Source organism: Pseudonaja textilis, chromosome 3 (genome assembly GCF_049901715.1).
Source record: "Pseudonaja textilis isolate UNSWEBS1 chromosome 3, rPseTex1.2, whole genome shotgun sequence".
In the NCBI taxonomy this organism is placed as follows: Eukaryota; Metazoa; Chordata; class Lepidosauria; order Squamata; family Elapidae; genus Pseudonaja; species Pseudonaja textilis.
Window position 1 is genome coordinate 194,687,948 of NC_141992.1, and position 21,437 is coordinate 194,709,384.

The 21,437-nt window shown below is 40.4% G+C and overlaps 1 protein-coding gene across 2 annotated transcripts in view; it reads right to left on the reverse strand.

The window, feature by feature from the left end:
- TRAPPC9 (trafficking protein particle complex subunit 9) overlaps window positions 1-21,437 on the reverse strand; it is a 299,696-nt gene that overhangs the window by 162,993 nt on the left and 115,266 nt on the right. For both annotated transcript variants that reach the window (XM_087931796.1, XM_087931795.1), the window contains one exon: window positions 20,910-21,000. In XM_087931796.1, coding sequence (XP_087787922.1) covers window positions 20,910-21,000 — 91 coding nt within the window. The remainder of the gene's footprint in view (window positions 1-20,909; window positions 21,001-21,437) is intronic.

Consider the following 21,437-nt stretch of genomic DNA (forward strand, 5'->3'; position numbering starts at 1 on the left):
TACTGAGTAAAGAGTCTGAATTTAAAAGAAAGTTAGATTAAGCTTTTTATACCGAAGTGGCATAATGAAATTCCAATAGGTTTACATTACTTAAGTTATGATTAGGCAATAAACTTCTTCTAAGGCTTTACGGGATATTTTTAGTATTTATTTGATTTGTCAATCACTTACAAGATACAGGTATAAGAATAAACATAGTTTTGAATACATGAGATAGATACTTATTAGAAAAATAAAAAGAAACAATAGGTAAGGGACGGTAGGCACGTTGGTGCGCTTATTCACGCCCCCTACAGACCTCTTAGGAAAGGGGTGAGGTCAATAGTAGACAGTCTAAGGTTAAAGTTTTTGGGGTTTGGGGAAGAAACCACAGTCAGGTAGAGTATTCCAGACATTGGCCACTTTGTTGTTGAAGTCGTATTTTCTGCAGTCAAGTTTGGTGCGGTTAACCTTGAGTTTGTATCTATTGTGTGCTCTTGTATTGTTATGATTGAAGCTGAAGTATTCATTTGCAGGTAGGACATTGCAATGTATGATTATATATACTATATTTAGATCGGACCAGAGGCGGCATAGTTCTAGGTTTTCTAGGTCTAGAGTTTCAAGTCTGGTGGCATAAGGTATTCTGCAATGAGTAGAGGAGTGGAGAACTGTTCTTGTGAAATATTTCTGGACTGTTTCAATTGTGTTAATATCAGATACATGATATGGGTTCCAGACTGATGAGCAGTATTTGAGTATTGGTCTAGCAAATGTTTTGTATGCTCTAGTTAGTAGTGTGATATTACCAGAGAAGAAGGTACGTAGGATTAGATTAACAACTCTTAACGCCTTTTTGGCTATGTAGTTACAGTGGGCTCCAGCACTTAGATCATCAGAGATGAGTACTCCAAGGTCCTTGACAAAGTTTGGATCCTTTTACTTTTTATTAAAAGTGAAACAGAGCAGATAATGTTACAATAAAAATCTAATTGTACCATCTTCTCTCTACCTCAGCTAGTCAGCTGAGTGCGAGGAAAACAATAGAATTTTAGTTATCCAACTGTCATTTTTATCACATTTATATAAGAACTAATGCATGAAGTTGCATTTTGGAAGAAGTGCAATTCACACCAATCTTCTCAGCTTACTTTTGACAAGTTTCCCTAAATCTCTACCAGTAGTCTTTGACTTACACCCATTCATTGAGTGAATGGTCAAAGTTAGTTACATTGGCTCTGAAAAAAAGTGATTTATAGCCCAGTCCTCACACTTATCACTGTTGATCACATGAACAAAATTCAGGTGCTTGGCAAAAGACATTTATTTACAAGGGTTATAGCATCCCAGGGCCATGTGATTGCTTTTTGTAGACCTTCCCAGCTGGCTTCTGAGAAGCAAAGTCAATGGAGAATGCTGGATTCGCTTAATGTCCACATGATTCATTTAACAACTATGTTAATTCGCTTAAAATATGTGGCAAAATAGACTAAAATTGGGTGTGCATCATTTAACCACTGCCTTATTAAATGGAAATTCTGGACCCAATTGTTGTCATAAGTGGAGGACTACCCAATACCTTTTTTTGTTCTGATGTTATCTATCACCTCAGGTTGACAGAATTTCTTCCAAAATTACTGTTTCCTCAGTTCAATAGCTACTTTTTTTCAAGCTGATCTTCATTTTACGTTGAAACATAAACCTTTCAGGCACCATCCAATCTATATAATTTCTTTGTAAAGCTCTGATGAGGAAATGCCAGAACATTCCTTTCGGAATAATGAAGCAGGCAGAGACAAAAAATCAGCTTTTAAAAAAAAAATCTAGATCTATACCAGCCTCTTGTCGCAAGATAATTTACTTGCTTTCAAACTGAACAATGAGGATACTGCCAGCATGCTAGCTCCTGCGCGTATGCAGTTATATGTAACACTCTTTTTATTCTCGTCAGGATTTTACAAAGCAGTTTGAATACTCAGATTTTCACACCTGTTATTTCACTGTGGTTTTACCATGTTGTTTCATTTTAGATTGTCGTGTTTTTAAATTTTATACTGCATTTGTTTTACTCTTTCCTACAGTTTTGCCTTCATTTCACTACATGTGCTTTTTTTAACACCTCTGGATATAATCTATTTAATTTAATAACTAAAATGTTAAAATCACTCTTTTGGAAGTCTCCTATTTCATTTAGTCAAACATTACTTATAACATTTTAGTTATCAGGTATTAATCCAATTTACGAAGTTTCTTGAAAACAGCCTACATTCCTACAATCAGAGAGATCAACTGAAACCGCTAACGGATTAGGAATTCCAGTTTCTGAACTGTTTTTCTTCATAGCTTCAATTTTCCCTTTAAAAAAAAAATCTCATGTTCTTAAGGACTGAATAAACCCCTTTAAAAAGAAGCAGATTCCAAGAAACTTGAACTACCACTGAATCTCCTTCTAATCCTAGAAGGGGCCAGCAAAAGCAACAATCCAGTTCCAAAGATATATCTTTTTTCTAAATGAATCCATTCAGTTAGCAGACCAGCAAAGGCAATGCTTTTCAGACCCACTTTTTTTTTTTTTTTAATGAAGGAAGAAGGATTTGTGAGAATGCTATTTATGTTTGAGTTGCATACCTTTGGATTTCTCTGAAAGGGTATTTGCCAAAAAAGCAAGCTTCATTATCTTCAGAAAAAATAAAATAAATGAGATGTCTATTTCAGACAGGTTTTCACGGCTATTTCATTTTTTTTGTTTAATTGTTTTTTGTTACTTTTAAATTATATACAGAGCTGGATTTATAAGGATCAAACTTTTAAAGTATATTGCAGAATGAAATTATTTTTTCCATAATTTGCTAAAAGGGAAACTGCATTCAAGTAGAAAAAGCAGAAAAAATTACATAATGATTTTTATTTGCATTCCTAAAGTCCATGTAAGTATTAAAATACAAAGCATGCTGCTCTCTACCTCCAATTGCCAAAATATAAAGATACAACTTTCAATAACAGAATAACAGAGTTGGAAGGGACCTTGGAGGTCTTCTAGTCCAACCCCCTGCTCAGGCAGGAAACGCTATAGTACAATTGCAGACAAATGGTTGTGCAGTCTCTTCTTAAGAACCTCCAGTGTTTGAGCATTCCCAACTTCTGGAGGCAAGTTGTTCCACGGATTATTTTTTCTCATTGTCAAGAAAATTCCTCCTTAGTTCTAGGTTGCTTTTCTTCTTGTTTAGTTTCCATCCATTGCTTCTTGTCCTGCCCTCAGGTGGTTTGGGAGAATAGCTTGACTCTCTTTGTGGCAGTTCCTTAGATACTGGAACACTGTTATCACATCTCCCCTAGTCCTTCTTTTCATTAAACTAGACATACCCAGTACCTGCAACCCTTCTTCATATGTTTTAGCCTCCAGTGCCCTAATCACCTTTGTTGCTCTTCTCTGCACTCTTTCTAGAGTCTTAACATGTGTTTTATATCATGGTGACCAAAACTGAATGCAATATTCCAATATTACTAAGGCACCATAAAGTGGTACTAACACTTCACATGATCTTCATTCTATATTCATTCGTTGCTTTTCTTCTTCTTTTTTTAGCACGGGGAAATAAGAATTTGAAAAAATTTGGCAGGAAACAACATTATACACACACACACACACACACACACACACACAAATATATGGATCTTTGGTTATTCGGGTTTTCGCGTAAGATTGGAAGTATCTAGGCAACGTTTCGACGAAGTCTCATTCATCATCTTCAGGCTTGTGACCTCAAAAACATATATATCAGAAGCCTGATGATGGCAGATGAGATTCTGCCGAAACGTTGCTACAACTTTAAAAGCACAACTACAATGACGTGGGAAAATACCCGAACAGAGCTGAATGCCATACATGTAAGTACCCGCGAAAACTTAAGAATATATACATATATATATATACACACATACATACATATATATATATATATATATATATATATATATATATATATATATATATATATATATATATATATATAATGTTTAGCCTTCCAAGAAACATCCATTTGAACTTCACATATTTCCACAGTAGCATTTTTCAAGTTTTTTCCAACTTCCTCAATGAGCCACTACAGTTTTATCTTTAGTGAGTTACTCTAATTACTAAAAGCAATATCAAGACACTCGAGAACATCTCCATGTTCCCAGTGTTGATTGTATGGTTGGGTGCAGAGTGAGAGCGCCCTAACTAAACCAGACCAGGAAATCAATTCCACAAGAAAGTTAACATTACTTTTATGGAGATTAACTACAAAAGCAGAATTTTTTCAGGTCTGATTATGGTGTGCCATCTCCTCCTCCTCCTTATAGCTGAGTGAATTAGGGAGAGGGGAGCGACCCAACCCTACTCCCTTCTAGCACTGATGATGTTATCTAGTTGGGTAATGAAACGTCTGCAAGAAAACCAACAAGATCAGAGAGCCCCCATGACCCCACAGTCCTCCTCCTCTCCACAAACCCTACTCCCTTCTAGCACTGATGCTGTTATCTAGTTGGGTAATGAAACGTCTGCAAGAAAACCACCAAGATCAGAGAGCCCCCAAGACCCCACAGTCCTCCTCCTCTCCACAAACCCCACTCCCTTCTAGCACTGATGATGTTATCTAGTTGGGTAATGAAACGTCTGCAAAAAAAACCAAAAACCCAACCAATCTCAAGGCGCACCATGCCCCCAAAATACTCCTTCCCCCTCTCCTCCTCCTCCCCTCCATAAACTCCATAGGTGAAGCTGCTTTTCAATTGGTATTTTGCAGTTCTGGACTAAAGACATTCTCTCGGCTCCTTTTACTGAGGCAACAGATCCCGTGTATCTCCACTGAGGTAATTTTCCTTGCTCTCTACAACTCCTAACTCACTCTTACCTAGCGAACTTTGTCTTTGATAATAAGGTCTGAATAGGACCATAATCATACGCTGAACAGCGGAAACAAACCCTTAGATCAGTGGTCCACAACTGTTCCAGCTTTGCAGACTGGTGGGGAGTGGGGGGGTAGAGGGACGATTCCCTGTGAGTGGTGGGCAAGTGAATCCCCCGCGCATGTGTGCCTGATGCTTGTACAAATAAGAGCTGCACGTGCACGCTTGCCCACCTGCTGTGCACACAAATGAAGCCGTACATGCGTTTGTCCGCCACTTCCGTGGCCCGGTTCTGAATGGGCCACAGGTCCAGAAATAGAGCGTGGCCCAAGGGTTGGGGATTCCTGCCTTAGATCATCATCTTCAACCTTTGTTCAAGAGAAGAATCCAAATTAAATTTTCTATGATCCACCTATTGTTGTTGTTTTTTTTTCTGCTCACTTGTTACAATTACAATTAGATCTTGCTTCAAATAGAATTAGAACTGGTACGATGATTCTGATTTCAACATACGTTAATCATTACGGAAATATTTTGCTATCTAGTAGTACTCATCACGTTGTAAACCACCTTTTAGCTGATTTAATATGCTCGGTACTATAAACTACGTTGGTTTTTCTAAGCTGGGAAGACTGATGTTTTACCTCATAAAAGTCTTTCTTTCTCAATTTAATTATTTTTTTCTTCTTCAGATAGGTTTTTCTCAAGGCAGAAAAGAAACAGCAGTACAACAAGCCAAACCAAAAAAACAAAAAACAAAACCTACTTTAAAGGAAAAAAAGATGAATCATCCAACAAAATGTCCCTGGTTGGAAATCATTCATAATTCATTATATTTTCACTATGCAGGATACTTGTATAAAAAACATTTCTGTAAAGCCTATTTTTCAGGCTTGCACCCATTGTGTAAACAGAAAAACTCCACAACGACGATGTATCTGAGCTGCTTGCGCTGAGAATTTTAAAAACATCTGATAGCAGAAACCTGCAGATGTAGTTTTATATCAAAGACCAAACTGTTTTACTACGTGGAATCGTACAACTGGAAAGGCTATTGAAGCCACTTCTTTTAACTTCCTTGGTCAAGGCAAGTGACCACATCAAAGCATCTCTGACAGATCATGGTCTGGTCTCTGTATTCAGAGGGAGACTGCACAACCATTTGTCTGCAATTGTACTATAGCGTTTTCTGCCTGAGCAGGGGGTTGGACTAGAAGACCTCCAAGGTCCCTTCCAACTCTGTTATTCTGTTATTAACATCTCCATTTCCTCCAGTCAACTCTTCTTTTTTTAAAAAAAATCTAACATTCGAGTACAACGGATTTTCCAGCAAGTTAAGAATATAAATCCCCACCCTGCAATCTAAAGCAATAACAACAGATCTGTTTCCTTATATGTGATACTTCTTTGGGTATCCGAAGGAAGCAATCAATTTTTGTCTTCTAAAGGCTAAATAAGCCCTCCTTTTTCAATCTCTCTTCACAGGTTTTAGTATTTAGTTCTGTAATTCAGTAAATTGTACCAGGTTTAGAATTAGATACTAAAATCTGTGAAGAGCGATTGAAAAGGAAGAATTGCTGGTATGAAAGAGGGGTCAAAGAGGCCATCTATGTCAAAATTGAACAGTTCTTTCTCAACAGGGAGAGAGGGATGCGACACCATCTATCTCCAGTCTACAACACAGTCCTTTCCACCGTTCCAAGAAGGCTCCACATCTATTTGCACCACTCAGGTGACTCTGAGGACATGCATAAACCTCCAGGTGCCCTCAACGGCTCACTAAAAAGGACGCAAATTACCAGCTTTGTCTGCAAGGAATATAAATCCTTCTATTCCCCACCATCCTGTCAGAGCTGAAGAAGCTTCTTGGATGAGAAGTGAAAGGTCTTCGAAAGAAAAAACAGTCCAGTTGCCTCTTGAAAAAAAAAAAAAAAAAGCACCTTTGGGACAGGTAACCCTCGACTTACCATAATTGGGAATCAACCATAATTCTGTCACCAAGCATGGAAGTTGTTAACTGACTTGCATCAAATTTTACAACCTCCTTTTTTTTTTTTTTTGGCCACGGCTGTTAAGGGAATTCCTGCAGTTTAGCAAATTGTGCCGTCATTAAGTGAATCTGTTTTTCTGTGCTGACTTTGCCTGTGGGAAGCCAGGTGGGAAGGCTGCAAATGCAGATCACATGATCCTGAGATGTTGTATATACCTACTAGGTGCCAAGCACCTGAGTTTTGATCACCTGACCCTGGAGATACTGCAAATGTAGCAATGGCGAGACACCATTGACATTTTTTTTTTGCGCCCCTGTAAACTGTAGCTAAATGAATGGTTGTAATTTGAGGTCTGCCTGTATTCAAATATTCCACCCATCACTCCTTTTTCATTGCTGATTATACAATCTAAATATTTTACCAATCACGCACTCACCCAGATAAATAAAGGGGATCAAGACTTATTCTTTAGCACTTTTAGCTGAGGAATACCAATGTCCTGTCTTTGAAAAGATCCTGGCATGTGATCCAGTCAGGCAGTGTAAGGACCCGGGGCATGGCACAAAGGTAACACAGTCAGATAAGCAAGTAGAGTCCCTTTATTATCTCCAACTTTGCCTCCAATGTCCAGGTTACCTTCTGGCTGGAGAAAAACTCTCTCAGGAACAGCCTTTGACTGCAGAAAATTAAGTCCAAAACATGGTCAACACAAACTGTAACTTAAAGTCCAAATAAGCCAAACTGAAGTAGTTAGTTTGGCAGAGCAGGAGCAAGAATTTCAGACTTGAAGGTGCGGCAAAACTCACAAGGTTGGGAAGACACCAGGAACAAAGATAAGCCATGATAACAAAGGATAAAGTCATGTTTGCTCCCAACAGCCATGCTACATGCAGCCTGCCTTTCTTATCAAGTGTCTTCCCAGCTGTGGTTAATGAAGGGGATCAGGACCCTTTCCTCCCCAGTAAGCCACACAACCCATGTTGCTCTCTTCTCCGTTCCTCCCTGCATGCCCTAGGATGAAGAGGGGGTGGGCTGGGTGTTCCTCTGAACCCCCTCTCCCTTGTTCTATCTCTTCCCTACTCTGCCCAGCCGGACTTTGCCCTTCCCCATTTTCCTCCACAGCCAACAGAGCCACGCTCCCATTCCCTGTCAGCTGTCTGGCTTCCTCCTCGGATTCAGACTCTGACAGGGGCATGACAGGCAGATCGATGACAGGGTTCCAAGCAATACACCCGTGACGAGCAAAACTCTGAGGCAGGTAGATTCCTCAAAGAATAGTTTTATTTGGATATATCATATTGGCACAGTTCGGGTGAAAACTGACTCTGAAGGTTCCCACAGTTTTTCACCTAATTAAAAGTTTTCCCCCTCTCCCCAAACAATGAGTCACATAGTCCAATCAAGGTGCCGTCTGGTGACATCACTCCTCCTTCCTCTAATCAGGTGTGAGAATGTCCTTGGTTCCCAGGAAAAAGGATTTTGTTTTGGCTACAAAACCCTGGCTATCTCTACTCCCTGTGGTGGTCTGGCACTTGAAATGAGACGCAGGGAACCGTCTGAGCAAATGCCAGCCCCGAGAGAACCCAGGTACCAGCTTTTATTGAGAAAGAAAATGCAAGTACAAAATCAAAACAATGACCTCAACATTATCTCAGCAGGGTGAAAATATACAAAGTGGAAAGTCCCATGAGAACATCCAAGCACGAAAAGTCCCATGGGAATGGCTCGGCTGTGTACTGTGAACTTTTACCTATATTCCTGGTCCCTCTAAGCTTTGCAGATCAAAACAGGACGAAACACCCATAGCAAAGGCAATACTGCCCTCACCAGGAGCATTTGTAGATCCCTAGATCTTATGCATTAGCTGTACGAAGGATTTACAGAAAATGATGAATAAGATATATTACCACAACTCCCCACTCCCTATCCCTCAGCTCCAGTGTGACAACACTGAAGCCTCCAAGATGGCCTCAGTCAGGACAGCTTCAGGTTTGACACTTCAAACTTTTGGGGATCTATGCGAGAAATCTGACAATGTATGCCCTGGCTGCTAGGTCAGACAGCATTACATGGTGTCTTACTGCGTCTCTAAACTGTCACCCTGAGGGCTTGGATTTGCATAATGAGCTCTTCAAAGTCTATACCAAGGGTCGCCAACCCCCCCGGCTGTGGCCCGGTACTGGCCCGTGTCCCGTTCAGAACTGGGCCATGCGAGCGGCAGGTGAAATGTGCATGTGTGCCAATCCATTTACGCAAGTGGCAGGCAATGGGTGGAAAGTAATCGAGGAGAGAAGCAACCTGGAATTAAGGAGAAATTTCCTGACGGTGAGAACAATGAATCAGTGGAACAACTTGCCTCCAGAAAGTTGTGAATGCTCCAACCCTAGAAGTTTTTACAAAGATGTTGGATAATCATTTGTCTGAAGTGATGTGGGGTTTCCTGCCTAGACAGGGGGTTGGACTAGAAGACATCCAAGGTCCCTTCCAACTCTGTTATTCTATTCTAAAGGACTTGCAGCTCCATTTGTATGAGCAGCAGGTGTACATGGTTGTGCGCGAAACTCCACTTGCACAAATGGAGTTGCACACGATCACTTTCGCATTCCCTCTTCCCCCACCCCCATTGGTCTTTCAAGCCTTGGAAAGCTTGGGGACTGATAGTCTATACTTTCTGATAACAGAAGAGTGTCATCCGCGTATCTGAAAATATTGCTATCTTAACCTTCAATTTTGATTGTAGCTGTCCTACATCAATCCTGCCATTCTTATATCAATGGTCTAAGTCACAGAGGTATGGGTACACTGTGCATCTTTGCCTCATTCCCTTTCTTGTCAAACCAGTCCGTTTCTTCAAACTCTGATCCTATAGTAGGTTCTCACCTATTTTAAAACTTCCTCAAGAGAAAAACAAGGTATTCTGGTCCAGCTACTGGTCTTAATATATTTCCACTCTGCCACAACTGATGACGGGTGCAGTTCTACAGAACATCTTAACAGATAACCAGAATTGGAAGGGACCTTGTAGGTCATCTAGTCCAAGCCCCCACCCAAGCAGGAGACCCTACACCATTTCCGACAAATGGCAGTCCACTCTCTTCTTGAAAGCTTCCAGTGATGAAGCTCCCACAACTTCCAAAGGCAACTTCTGTTCCATGGGTTGATTGTTCTCACTGTCAGAAAGTTTCTCCTTATTTCCAGGTTGAATCTCTCCTTGTTGAGTTTCCATCCACTGTTCCTTGTTTGGCCTTTGGGTGCTTTAGAAAATAGCTTGACCCCCTTCCTCCTCTCTGTGGCAGCCCCTCAAATATTGGAAGACTGCTATTATGTCTCCCCTGGTCCTTCCCTTCACTAAACTAGCCATGCCCAGTTCCTAAAACATATGAAGAGGGAAGGAAAAAGAAGAAAAGGAAGGAAGAAAAGAAGGAAGGAAGGAAGATTATAATGAAAGAGAAGGAAGGTCTGAGGGAAGGCCTGCCTTAGCACTTGGCCACCACAGGTGCTCCCCGACACGAGGGATGTCGAACTGGACACGCCCACCCTAGCTATGCCCCCGAGGCCTCCCGAGGTCAAACCCAACCCTGAGGCAGCCCTCAACGAAATCGAGTTTGACACTCCTGCTACCCCATATTAGCCGTTGGATTTCACAAAACAGTACAAACCGAATGGCGTACGATGTGGACTTCATAATTTGTTCGGACTTGCCATTTTGCACCATTTGCCCACCTGGGAAACAACAAGGTCACAATATTGGTTTCACAGCACTTGACTCCTGGGGCTCTGACTGTACACAGCTTCTTCTATATGTAAATAAGGCAATAATAAAGGTCCGTTTCTGATCCAGGGTGCAGAATTTTGAACAGCTTGGGTAACAAAGCGTGCTTTAGTAGCGCTTCTATTACAGGATGGCAATTGCACCACAACAGTGGTGGGATTCAATTTTTTTTACTACCGGTTCTGTGGGCGTGGCAGGGGAAGGATCCTGCAAAATCCCCATTCCCTCCCCACCCCACTAACCTGCTTCCCAGCTCCGTTCTCCTCTGCAGGGCAACAAAAGAAGACCCAGCCGATCAGCTGGGACTCGGGAAGCAGAGAATAGATGGGGTTGGTGGGGCCAGTCAGAGGTGGGATTTGCCGGTTCTCCGAACTACTCAAAATTCCCGCTACTGTTTCTCCAGAACTGGTCAGAACCTGCTGAATACCACCTCTGCACCACAAGCAGAATTGTTGAGATGCTTCAACTCCCATATCACAGTAACTGAGGGGACTACGGAGAAAGAGAGAAACCCTCGATGCACAGCAGCCTTTCAAGAAAAGAGACTTTTAGCCTCATCAAAATTCCTGAACTTTCTCCTCCAGATCCAATTTCACAGCTAAAAATATCTCTGCCACCCAAAGACATCACAATGAAATGGAAATAATTACGCTCTCGCTATAAGCTTGGATGCCAATGAGCTCCCCGTAAGGGAGATGCAAACTGTAGCATACAACTGTCATTTAAGATATGGTGCTGTTAGGTGATGCAAAAATGAGTTGGGAATTTACATTTGTGTCCGAAAAATACTATTTTTAATAATGAATTGCGCGTAGAATGAAGCTCAATTACTTTCCCCCTATTGGAGTAATAATAACAACAATGGTAATGACTGCAGCAGACTCCAATCTCAGCTCTCATCATCAATTTTTCTCAAAGCCATGCCAGATTTATTGTGTAAAGCAGTGGTAAAATTACTCTACTTTCCAGAATGGAAGCTGATTCCACCCTACCACACACACCCTCTTTTTTTCTGGTAGCATAAAGACTTTTTTTTTTTCTTTACACCCTGGAGCAAATCTGAAACCTGCAAGCCATATAAGCTTCACTGCACTTTGATAAGGTCAACCCTCCAAAGAGAGGTGGGGAAGGGAAGGGCAGAAAAAGGAGGGGTGGAGTAGATGAAAAAGGCCTTAGAGAAAATATTTGCTGGCTTTCTTTAGTGAGGGGGGAAAAATGACAGCTATATTCTCATATACTCAAATATAAATCTTGGATTTTCCATAACCTAGGGATTTAGATATAGACATAAAAATTCAAAATTCTGTTTTTGATTTAATGATGACTCTCACTCAGTAATATACTTCTACCAGACGTCATTTTTATTTTAAAAAAGGTAGATTTCATGTTACAACTGCATATCCCTCACGTTACTATCTTCTTTCAGATCTGCTAAGCATCATACATTTGCAGCATCCTAATTCTACGCTCTGAATTACGTGTTGCTTTATCAATTTTTTTTTTTTTTTGCATCTAATGCAGCTGGTAAGAAATACATGCCTTATCGTGAGTAAACCCGCTCTTTTTCTGAACTGCTTTCTGTTATCTACATTGTTCTAGTCCATTTTTTTCATTGCCTGCCCGAGATTTTTAACTACCATGGCACACTGCATAATTTATAAGCGCAGAGCTAAGCCGTGGGAACTGGGGAAGGGAATGGGAGGACTTATCGCAAAAAGATTCGACATCTGGCTTCTTGCACAAAATGCAAGAAGGGTTATAAAGCACTGCAGAGAATCCAATTAAACAATCCTAGACAGACCCTTATCTGGCCTCTGGATGAACAGATCCAGGAGCAATAGCCCTTAGAACTAACATATCACTCCATGGTGCTTTCCAGCCCTCTCTAAGCGGTTTATAGTCAGCCTCTTGCCCCCAACAATCTGAGTCCTCATTTTACCCACCTCAGAAGGATGGAAGGCTGAATCAGTCATGATCAAACTCCTGGCTGTGGGTAGAGTCAGCCTGCAATACCGCATCCTAACCACTGCACCACTGTGGCTCTTTTTAGGCTTATATACTGCTCCATAGCACTTTACAGCACCCTCGGGGAGGTTTGCAATGTTGCCGCTAACAATCCGGGTCCTCGTTTTACCGACCTTGGAAGAATGGAAGGCTCAGTCGACCTCGAGTGCCATCAGGATCAAACTCCTGGCTGGGGGCAGAGGAGGTAGCCTGCCAGACGGCATTCTAACCACTGCACCACCAGTGCTCAAGGAAGGTACGGCAATCACCTGTTGGAGTATTTGGTGTCAATGTTGAGCGGTTCTTTCTTATAATCAACCTTTTGTGACTTAAACCTATTATTCCATGTTCTGCTCTCTGGAATGAGAGGGTGCGCATCACTTGACTTTCTATATGACGTGCTTTCTGAGTTTTGAAGAATGCTATCACATCTCACCTTGGTTGACTTTTCTGAAGGCTAAACATCTCTTTTGATTGTCCCAAAGGTGGTTTTTCATGAAGCGACTGGAGTGTGTTGGTTTTTTTCCTTGAAGACCTTTTGCTCCTCATCCAAGAAGCTTCTTCAGGTCTGACTGGATGGTGGGGAACGGAAGGGTTTATACTCTTTGCAGACAGCTAGTCATTTGCATTATTTTAGATAGTTGTTGAGGCCACTTGGAGGTTTATCTGTGTCCTCAGGGTCACCTGAGTATTGCAAATGGGTGTGCCCTACTCAGGTGACCCTGAAGGCACAAGACAAATCTTGTCTTGTGGTTGTTCTGTCATTTGGAAATGGCTACAGTTCAGATCTTCGCAATGCCAATTTCTGAATTCAATCCCAAAGATCTTTTTTCAAAAAGCAGCTGGATTTTCTTTTTTCCTTGAAGGCGTTTCGCTTCTCATCCAAGAAGCTTCTTCAGTTCAGTTCAGATCAGATCAGAAACGTCTTCAAGGAAAAAATGCCTTTTGATAAAAAGCGTCTTTGGGACAACTATGACCTGGCTGACCGAGACTCTCCATAGACATTTCTGAATTCAACTTATATAATACCAAGGAATGCCTGAGAAAATAGACAGTTAATTGCAGATATAGAATAATTCAGCATTCTCAGATGTCTAAATGTTATTGAGAAACTGTTTAAAACAATGTTTCTTATATTTTATAGTAGCTTCCATGGATAACATTTGAAATGGTACACAAAATTAGTTCCTGCTGTTGTTTTGTTAGTTTGTTCACAGAGAGCAGAACATGACTGAAAAGAAACAACTCACATTACCTAATTGGGGAATATGTGAGGGTTATTTATTCAGTGTCAACATTGTTAGTGAAAATTATTATTCACCTTTTCCTGGCTGGCAATGAGATAGGCTTAGAAGCAGAATTTTAAAACAAACAGAAATAGCAAAACTTCTAGATCGGTGTTCTTTTTTCTAAAAGGCAGGATATGATACGATTTGCACAACTGCCAAAGAAAGGAAGGTTTCAAGCAGCTCATAAACTGTTATGCTTACTCAGCCACTTATGGGATGTTATAGTGATGAAAGAATGCAACTATATATTAGAAAAGGAATAAAAATGCAGAACAAGAAGGCAAGGGAGATTTAACAGGTAAGATAACACTGGATTTCCTACTATTGCAAAAAGGGGAGCTTTTTAACAAGAAACAGGCCAGCAAAGAAAAAATAATTGCAGAGCGGTGGACTGTGATATTAGTAATATTAAACAAAATTAAAACAGAGATCAAGCTGTACTTTTTGAAATTTGATGGAAATGATTTCAAGAAGTACAGGTAGACCTTGATTTATGACCACTTATTCAATGACTGAATAAGAGGGAGTCAAGCTATTCTCTAAAGTACCTGAAGGCAAGACAAGAAGCAATGGATAGAAACTAATCAAGGAGAGAACAATTAACCAGTGGAACGGCTTCGGATAACAGTAATCAGAGTTGGAAGGGACCTTGTAGGTCACCTAGTCCAACCCCCCACACAAGCGGGAGACCCTACACCATTTCTGACAAATGGCACTCCAATCTCTTCTTGAAAGTCTCAAGTGATAACACTCCACGACTTCTGAGGGCAGCTGTTCCATTGGTTGATGGTTCTCACTGTCAGAAAGTTTCTCCTTATTTCCAGGTTGAATCTCTCCTTGTTCAGTTTCCATCCATTATTCCCTGTCTAGCCTTTAGGTGCTTTAGAAAATAGCTTGACCCCTTCCTCCTCTCTGTGGCAGCATCTCAAATATTGGAAGACCGCTATCATGTCTCCCCTGGTCCTTCTCTTTACTAGACTAGCCAAGCCCAGTTCCTGCAACCGTTCTTCATATGTTTTAGTCTCTAGTCCCCTAATCATCCTGGTTGATCTTCTCTGCACTTTTTCTAGAGTCCCAACATCTTTTTATAGTGTGGTGACCAAAATTGGATGCAGTACTCTAGGTGTGGTCTTACTAAGGCTTTATAGCGTGGTATTAGTACTCTCACTTGGCTTCCCTTCTGAAATTGTGGGTGCTCCACAATTCCCCCCCCCGCTTCGCTAAAACTGGGGTGGCCAGTGAATTACGCATCCGGTCCACGGGCCATGAGTTTAACACCCCTGGACTAGAAAAATCTTCAAAATCCCATCCAACTCTATTATTCTATTCTGTTTTTCTGTTATTTTGACTGTTCAAAACTGTGGTGGCACTGAATGACTGGTACTTAAAATCATTCATCAGAGTTTGGCTATCGCAATGGTGATATGATTGCGATCCAAGAACTTGGCATCTAGCTCAGACTTACCACAGTTGCCAAATCTGGCCATCACGTGATCGGTATATGCAACCTTCCCTGCCATTTTCTCACAAGCAAAGTCACTGGAGAAGCTGGCAGGAAAATCACTCCAAAAAGTTGTTCCTGCCATTGTCAAGTTCATTTCAGTCTATTTCCTGACCACTAAAGTACACACCCAGCTCCCTCTAAGCTATAAATTTTCCAGGAATCAAAAGGCTAATATTATTTGCCTTGTTCATTAGACCTTCCTGCTAGGTCAGGCAAAAGATTAAAACTTTATTTACCTCAAAGCAGGCCTTTTATTTCGCTTATCTTTCAGAACAACTTGTTTCGAGACACAGTAAATTCTAAGTTTTCCTCACGTCACTAATTTTTGTAAACTTACCAAATTGTACACTCTTTTCTACACTTTTTTTTTTACATTGCATTGTTATTGTATACCTTTCTTACACAGATGTGACATTATCAATCTACATCCAGTAGACCTTTTTCTTGGCCAACATCTTCTTGAGAATTATAGTTATAAAGGAGTCTAAAAATCTCAAGACTGCAAATTTATAAAGACTCAGAAACAATCAGCTAACAATTTTATTTAGCTCTCCCATCACTCTGTCCATCTGTTATTGTTACATTCTCACAATTACTCCTCCTTGGATGACTAATGTATGTATCTGGCGAGTTCTTCTAGGTCAGGATGTTATACTGGATTTAAAGGCAGCAGAATTAATACTTTAACTCTTTCCAATATTGAATTTTTCTTTCTGAAACCTTATTCAGAATTTATGTACAGTAGCAGCTGTCAGACTCCAGAAATCAAGAAAGATGGGGAGTGATTCTTCCAAGCAGATTACTTTATTATGTCACATCTATAGGCAGAATCTTACCAAACTGAAGGGACCACTACCTACATAAAAGGATATACGGTGGTACCTCAGTCCTCATCATTGATTGGTTCTGGGAGGCGCAATGAGTACCAAAAACTGTAAGTACCAAACAAATTTTTCCCATAAGGAATAACGTAGTGACAAACAAGGCAGCCGACATGAAAAAGTTCTAGCTTACGTGTCGAGTACCAAATAAATGATATCAACGCATCAAAATACGTTGAGTAGAGTACCAAATTTGGTGATTTTCAAAGGAGTTGAGTACCAAGGTACCGTTGTACTCTAGGAACTATTAAAGAGGGGCGGTCTTCACCCTCTTTCTCTCACACAGGATATCTGGGCTGAGTTGCCTCTTATAGCTCTAGAATGCAGCCCCTCCATCCTGTGGATCCAGACTACATTCCACCACAGCAGCTTTCTTAAAATACTACTTTCTTCTTTCATCATTTTAAATAAAAATATATACAGTTGACTGGGATGGTACAAGACTTCTGACCTGAGCAGCAGATTCCAGTCTAATGATTCTATGATTAACAGAACGTCCATCCAGGTGCTCGGTCTCCTGCTACCATAAATTTCCAAATATTTGTGATTAGCACTAACTGGAAGGAAGGCAACCGATTCCGATTATTTATTTTTATTGTTCAGATACAGCCAAACTAGAAATTTGGATCCTCTTAGTTTACTTCTCTTTCCAGGCTCTGTCTTTGGAAAAGAATTATCAAGAACGCTTCTGTTGCCCTTTTTTTTTAAACCAGTGAGTAAATTGCATGCTGGGTCAAATAACAAATAATGTAATGCTTTCAAATTTGGTCTTTCCTCATAACAAGTCATACTGAAAACCTGACTATTATATTAGAAACTCCCAAGATACAAACATTGATTAAAAGCTGATGCTGAAAGCAAGAAATGTCCCTAGCAACCATCTAGAAGCAGCTGTGATCAAATGGATTATTTTCTTAAAACTATAAAAATAAATGGATTTCAGGTCTGGAATTATTGGAACACGCAAAAAAAGCCTTGGAGAAAAGACTGTTTTAACAAATAAGGACTATAAAAATACAGTAAGTATGAAAATAATAGGAACAGATACTATTGTTGAACGAAGAACACTGTGAAGAACACTTTGCTGTTTTCATTCCCGCACTACCATAGAAGTCTGATCATCCACCTGTACTTATCCTACAAGTGTTGAAGATCTGTTCTCTCTTTTTCTCATTTTTTTAAAGTGATAGTTCTGAGCCAGATCTCTGCTGTTTCCATTGGAGTATCTATAGCAAGAGTGGAAACTCAGCGACAAACACCAAATCAACACCATAATACAGAGTTAATTTGGATGTTCTTTCCTTGAACTTTCTTGAGGGAAGAGGCATGACTAGCAGCAGTAGAAATCAAATCTGGACAGGAAGCACACAAATTCTTCCAACATCTCTCATTAGGAACAGAAAAGAAGGTTGGGAAAAGTTGACACAGCTATGACCCTAAATATAAAGATATAAATATAAAGATATAAATATAAAGATCGTAACGATGACTGACAAGATGCACTGAGTTGGGATGGTAGATGCCGGGACCAAGAATCTCCCAACTTCAGAAGTTAACATGATTTCTACAGCAACTGAAAGTACTAACTGCTTTTATGGCTACTCAGTCGAAAATAAGGACTAAACAGATTTTCACATTAGGACAGAATGTTTCTAAACTTCTCTCAGGTGCAAAGATCAAGAGCATACATCAAGTTGCAGTTCAGGGATTTAATGTTCAAACCTACACACAAGAATCTAGTCAACTAAAGTACAATACTAACTTGGTGCCAGATAAGGGTCAACAGAGTTCAAGAGGGGTTGAAGTCGAATCTTTTATGGTAATGTAATGACTCTAAGCTCATGACATACTTAACTCCACCCTCCAGCTCTCCTTGCTATTCTCCCTACATCCTCTGCCAAAATTGGGAGATACCATTGCTAATTTCTACTAAGTGTTATAGGGGTGCTCTTGAAAGTGTTATTATTCAGGCCTCACCTCCACCATAAGTGTCCAAATCTAATTAGAATCACTCTCTACCCCCCTTTCACAGATTTGGTGATTGTTAATAAAGCATCGTTTTACAATAAGTATTTAAACTCCACTTAAAAATCTAGACACATCCCTTTGGTTAATCAGACAAAGAAAATTATTTTTTGTCCACCTAAAGTTGATTTCCTATAATTGCTGTTACGTCTCTAAGATTACATCATCTCTTAGATTTAGTGTCTAACAGTAAAGCCAAATTTAGGATAAATTTCTGAAAGTATTTTGAAGCTTTAGCAAGATTATTATTGTTCAATTGCACAAGTTTTACTGCACGTAATTAACGGCAGCTAGTTTGAACCACTAAAGTATGATGACTTATATGTATAACGTGCAGTGAACATACACCATCACAAACTAATACAAGTACTGATTGACTTACTTTGAGTCCACAAAGATTGATTATCTTTTTCCTATTTGAGAAAGGTACTTTATTAAAGTAGGCAGGGAGGCTGTATGCAAAGTCATGGACACCAGCAGGTGCCAATCCATCTGATTATTTTACCGAAAGGCAATTTGGAAATGAACTCTGGGCTTTTTAATTAGAGAGTGAAGCAAACCGTCTAATCAACACCCAGTAACGACAGAATTATCACAGCCACACAAAAATCCCAGGATCTTTCTTTATTAAAGACCACATTTCGAAACACTTCATTTCAAAGGCTTTCAGAGAAAGGAAACACATTACAGGTGGTCCTCGATGAATGATCTTTGCTCAGCAAGCATCTTGTCAGGTGCAAACAACCAGAGCTACATGTGCAGAACTCGAGCTAACTACTTCATTACATTCTGCCTATAATATAGGAATGTTCCCAGACTGGCAGCCTACTCGTGGGAACAAATAGATAAGTCTCCAAGGAACTTGTGTAGTTCCCTTTTCCGGTTGTGTAGTTGATTCCAGGCTAACTCTGTGCTTGATCTCTCCGCCCTGCTAGGCTGGGACCTTCCCAATACATTCACAGTTATGGTGGTGCAGAACAAGTGGTAGTTATACCTGGTCCCTGAAATTATGGACACTGAGGTGCCCCACAGTCATGTGATCAAAATTCAGGTGCTTGGCAGCCCATCTCATTTAATGACCACAGGGCCACTTCACTTCACCATTAACTCTCCCACCAGCCTATCTCTTTCTCATCTCCGACCTTCTGGCTGTCCAGCACTCAGCTGCCTCTCCTGAACCCGCCATGGTTTCAACTTCTTCCCTCAAGACGACACTACAGGGTACTGCACACAAAACTAACTAGGCACAAGGACATTTCTCTGACCCACCCCTCATGCCATCACTTTGCTAAACAACTAATCCCCACAACACTGTCTTATGCCCTGGGATGTCAAACCACCTAGTAGGGCTGCACTGCTACTATCATCCTTATCTTTCCTATTGCCGATTTTCTTAGCTTCTTATGACTTATAAGTTTGTGGGTTGTATCTTATGATTTATGTCGATTGCTTTCATTAGTATACTGTTATGACTTATGCTGATTGCTTATTCAGCATCTTGTAACTATCGCTGAATGTTGTATCGTATGAGTTATAATGATTTAACACCTGTTCCTGGTATGTGCCCTGAGAGCTTCTGCAGTGGAGACAAATTCCTTGTGTGTCCAATCACACTTGTCCAATAAAGAATCCTCTTCTGTTCTGGTTATGAGGCTGCTGGCTTAACAACCACAACTAGGCATGCCACAACTGTATCACTGATCCAACCTGGGTCGGTCACTTGGATCAGAGGATTAGTCTTCTGAGCTTTTGAACTCATACTGGAGCCCATCCACAGGCAACTTCTCTCTACCAGAATGTGTACTTTTGGCTATTGTGTGTGTAGTATTTATGTGGTGCCTGGCTGGGTGTGGGTTTTTTTATTGGTTGACTGTAGTGCTGATGGCCAGTATTACCACAACCTGATGTTTCATCCAATGATCGCTTCACTTAGCAATCAAAATTCCAGCCCCATTTAGGGGGCTTTGCTAAAACGAAGATTGCATGTATTTAAAATCGAACTAGTAAGGCAACAAAACCAAGTTACGCCCAGCAGCAGCAGTAACAAAGCAGGTCATCCTGCATTCAACCTCGTGGTTTTCATAGACAGATTGTATAGTTAATATACAAAATTAAGCCTCCAGGCCCGTCACTAAGAAAGAATAAGAGTGCTCAGATCAACTTCTAGAAAGGGCAGCCAGGTAGGAGCCGAAACCAAAGAACATTCTCAGCAATTGATAACTCACCAAGGAAGACAATCACTGTACAATTCAAAGTACCAAAAACTGTAACCAACAGCAAAATTATATCCCAGCACTTAGCAACTGCTTATGAGGAAAATAATGTCTACTCCGGATGATTCCCCAGGACTACATGAACTAAATATAGAGGCGATAATTTCATAGTAAGCCATTTTGTCACAATGATTTAATAAACGATCCCCCTCCGAAGAAGCATGAGTGGCGTTTTGCATCATTCAACGTTTGACAAAGTTTCTCAGCGCTTTTTGCAAAGTTATTTCAGCAAGAAGCAATCCAATAAAAATAAAAAATAAAAAAACTACTTTGCCGAACTATCAGTCTTCGCATTACTCACCCCACTGGAGAGGCGCCAACTGCAGGTGATCCAGGACAACCTGATTAAGGATCCCTTCCACGCTGGCCTCCCCTTCACGCTTCAGAGAGGGGTAAATGATAGTTAAGGAACACCGAAAAGAAGCACACTTACACACAGTCTTTCAGGGTGAATCCGCACAAAGAATTTCAGAGGAGGGAGATCAAAGTAAGAATTCAAGATCCCGTCCCAATGAAGCCTTCTTCAAATATTTTCCTTTTTGGGATGGGGAAAAAAGAAGCTACAGTAATTGGAAAATTTAGCCCATGCTGCTCCTAGATGTTACAGCCAGTGCTTAAACCAAAGAATAGAATAGAATAGAATAGAATAGAATAGAATAGAATAGAATAGAATAGAATAGAATAGAATAGAATAGAATAGAATAAACAGAATTCGAAGGGACCTTGGAGATCTTCTAGTCCAACCCCCTGCTTAGGCGGGAAACCCTACACCACTTCAGACAAATGGTTATCCAATATCTTTTTAAAAACTTCCAGTGTTGGAGCATTC